This window comes from Arachis ipaensis, chromosome B01 (assembly GCF_000816755.2).
Source record: "Arachis ipaensis cultivar K30076 chromosome B01, Araip1.1, whole genome shotgun sequence".
NCBI lineage: Eukaryota > Viridiplantae > Streptophyta > Magnoliopsida > Fabales > Fabaceae > Arachis > Arachis ipaensis.
The window spans coordinates 538,007-541,561 of record NC_029785.2 but is presented as its reverse complement, the minus strand read 5'-3'; the positions used below and the strand labels follow the sequence as shown (position 1 = coordinate 541,561).

At 35.9% G+C, this 3,555-nt stretch overlaps 1 protein-coding gene across 2 annotated transcripts in view; it reads right to left on the bottom strand.

Moving 5' to 3' along the window:
- LOC107629760 (D-aminoacyl-tRNA deacylase) overlaps positions 3 to 3,555 on the bottom strand; it is a 4,633-nt gene continuing 1,080 nt past the window's right edge. The window contains exons 3-9 of one of the 2 annotated variants that reach the window (XM_016332681.2): positions 3,030 to 3,172; positions 2,697 to 2,760; positions 1,858 to 1,910; positions 1,426 to 1,481; positions 987 to 1,061; positions 702 to 887; positions 3 to 297 (exon numbers count right to left, since the gene is read on the bottom strand). In XM_016332681.2, coding sequence (XP_016188167.1) covers positions 210 to 297; positions 702 to 887; positions 987 to 1,061; positions 1,426 to 1,481; positions 1,858 to 1,910; positions 2,697 to 2,760; positions 3,030 to 3,172 — 665 coding nt within the window. In that variant the 3' untranslated portion in view covers positions 3 to 209. Of the gene's footprint in view, positions 298 to 701; positions 888 to 986; positions 1,062 to 1,425; positions 1,482 to 1,607; positions 1,661 to 1,857; positions 1,911 to 2,696; positions 2,761 to 3,029; positions 3,173 to 3,555 lie in introns of both variants that reach the window. The other variant, XM_021110747.1, reaches the window with a different exon arrangement.

The following is a 3,555-nucleotide window of genomic DNA, read 5'->3' as shown; positions in this document are numbered from 1 at the left end:
AATTTCTGCAAAATAAATGCAAGCATTACATTGCATAAATGCTAAGGATCGCTAGTGTTTGACTTGTATAAACAATATTTTGTTCTGTTTTTCATTGTAATTAGAATTTATCTACCATTTTGCCTCAAATTTCACTTACCCAAATTATCTCAAATGGACTTGACCAAATGCCTAATCTGGTCTTACAAAAAAATCTTCAAAATCAATACTCAGTAAAAATTAGTTGGCTTTCCAATTTTTATGTTCTGTTCAGTAAGGAATGCTGTTATAGCATTCTTCTGCCAGCTCTTGAAACTCCTGAAACAAAGCAGTTTTTAGGGTCAATACTAACTTGCGCAACAAGGAATCGCCAAAGCATAAATCCCTATCAGCCATATCATAGCCAGCCAAGAAAGCATTGTAATTAATCTATATTTTTATACTAATTGTAAACTAACAAGTCCTAATGGAATAAGCAAATTAATCTACAGTCCCAATGTCTCCTTGTTTTTCATTTTAAGATGCTTACCCTACGGTACCTAAGCGATTATCTATGATATCGGTTCCACATACGATATAGATAATTGGTTCCATGATATGATACAGATAGCATGAGTCATTTAACTGATTTTATGAGATATTCTAACATGATGTCCGAGGAAAGATAGCAAGATTGAGTTTTTGTTTTGTATGCAAAAGGCACAAGGGTTAGTAAAGCTCACTTGTGGTCGAGATGTGCGAGAATTTCGCCACCCGGGAAAGCAACTCTAGTGGCCTCATATGCAGCTAATATAGACTGTCTCCAAGTTCCACCAATCTCCGCATTTGCTTCTCCTTTCGCTTGGTTCGGATCTTCCATCGGAATTGAATATCCGGAAAGGAGGTGACCCACCCAAACATCGTCTTTCCTGTATATTGTTTTACACAAAAACATGCATTAACGAGAAGATACAATGTCTATCAAAAGTCAGAGAGAAAATTAAATTACAAGGATAATGACTCCTCACAATACTACATCCATATGCCGAGGCGCATAGTGTCCGCCACCTATCCCAAGAAGGACTTTCTTCTTATCATTCTCCCTACAAGATCATAAGATATAGATTCAGGTTAGAAGTTAGAACAAATTTTGAAAACTGTAGCACGAAGATATTACACTAAAGAAAACAACATGATCTTTCTCAAGAACTATATTCCATAAGATGCATTATGCAATGTTGGCAGCATTAGAACAATTTAAAAGATATCAAGAGCAGATCAAGAGCAGATGCTAAATTATAGTCCACGAAGTCGAGTGTGAAAATTGGAAGACTATAGTTAAACGTATTTTCCATCTTGCGAAACAGAGTGAGAATGAATGAATGATGCTATCTGAAAACACATTACACATGACCTCATGTAAACACCAAATACGGAACAAAAGCGCAATTGGCTTCATCATTCTACCTGCTCCAGTTTCCGACATCTGTCCCTCCTCCGAGTCCAAGTCCTTCCCATACTAACTACAACAACACAAACACCATCATCTCAGCAAACAAAATAACTATATATTCTTAATCAGCTTAGGAATTTTGTAGAAGAAAAATTCTACAGATCGATGCAAAGTGAAGAAAACACAAGTCCTCAACCTGAGCCATTACTTGAGCAGCATCCTGTCTTTTCCAATAGTCTTCGGTACTACCTATACCATAAAAGAAAACCAGTTTATATTAAGCTATTCAACAACAAAGTGTTACTAAATTATTCCTAATCAGCTCCTACCTACTCCATTTATTTAGGTATAGATAGTTAAGAGATAAAATTCCTTATCGAAGGAATTTCGTAGAAGCAAAATTCTACATATTGATGCAAAGTGAAGAAAGCACAAATCCATTCAACCTGAGCCATTACTTGAGCAGCATCCTGTCTTTTCCAATAGTCTTCGGTACTACCTATACCATAAAAGAAAACCAGTTTATATTAAGCTATTCAACAACAAAGTGTTTTCACAAGTCATAACCAAATCAAATAACTCCTTAGCGATTTCGTATATTTTGTATTAGGTCTACCCTCTTTAATGATACTTTTCTATGTCTTCTACAAGTCGTCATCAAATCACCAAGAGAGAAATTATACCATCTTAATTTATTCATTCAAAATTCAAATGTATTTATCTTCCCCCTTTTCCCCCCCTAAAGTCATAGCTAACAGCTTCTAATGAAACATGAGAATGCTGTTCAGATGGTGCAAATTACTTAAGAGAACCAAAAGATATTAACGTTGTACCCAAAAGAAAAAAAAGGATTCCAACACATAAAAGGGTATCGGTACAGGTGAGAGACGGTTAATTGAGGACCAACTTAAGGACAGTCAACAATTCCAATAACCCAAAATCATGTTCCTGCACCAAGTATTAAACTACAATAACACTGGTGATTTACAAGCTTCACCTATATTTCTCTTTGAACATCAGTTTTTTTTTTCTCCCACCCAAAAAACTTGAAAGATGGAACCTTCTACACGACTAACAAGTACTCACAAAAGGGAAAGATTAATATGAATTGAATGTGAGATTAAACATCAAGATAAAGAAAGACGGTCTTGACTTGGAAACTAAACATTGGGGGAATAGTAATGAATTTATACCTTAATAATAGATTATGCAATGTACTTATGATATATGGTATATCAAATCCATCAATTCAGAACAGATCTAAGAGGAAGAAAAGAGCACTCACCAATCTCAAGAAACATTGTTGGCTTATTTGTGAATGGCCCGTGATGAGTGGCCTCCAAAGTAATCTAATTTGAGGAAACATATCAAATTCTGATAGAATAGCTTTTGGAAAGTACAATCCCATTATCAAAAACACAATTTGACAATAAGCCATTTTTGTCCAATGGGAAAGAAGGCATGTAATTTCGAAAAGTGCTAAATTTAAGAAGAAATGCTCGACATATAACTGGAAAAAAATGGCTCATTTCTCGTAGTGAAAATTGACATGCAGGAAAGAATCAAAAGGCTCTAAAGAAAGGCATTCTGAATTTCAATTGCTCAAAAGGAAACACACCTCAAATTCAGGGACCAGATTATGAGCTTGAGCCAATTTCTTCAAAAGTCGAAGCCAAGGACCTATCCGAGGATTCGGCAGTGCAGCCCATCCCGGTTTCCCACCCTGGGGTGGAACATCACCCTCGCGCAAATGAGGAACTCCTGCGCATACGTTCCACCAAAAAATGATCAACACACACATTTTTACTCCACATAATATAAAAAAGAAGATAAAGAATAGATCAAGTCCGTTATATCCATTATATTCGATTCTTGAATCAACCAAGGGCATGAAGACTCACCCTTTCAAATTTTAAGGTAACACATGTCTGAAAAGAAAAAATCTACGACACAAGTGTAAAAATTAGATCAAGTTTGTTATATCCGTTACGTCCAAATTTCATATCGACTAAGGGTTGAGGGGACATTTTCCTCGTGAAAGAGTCACCCTTTCAACTTTTAGGTTGCATTTGGATATTGCCTTAGGATAAAAATAGAGACATCCGGGACACAAAGTCACAAACCTATCCAAACGTGGCCTTAAT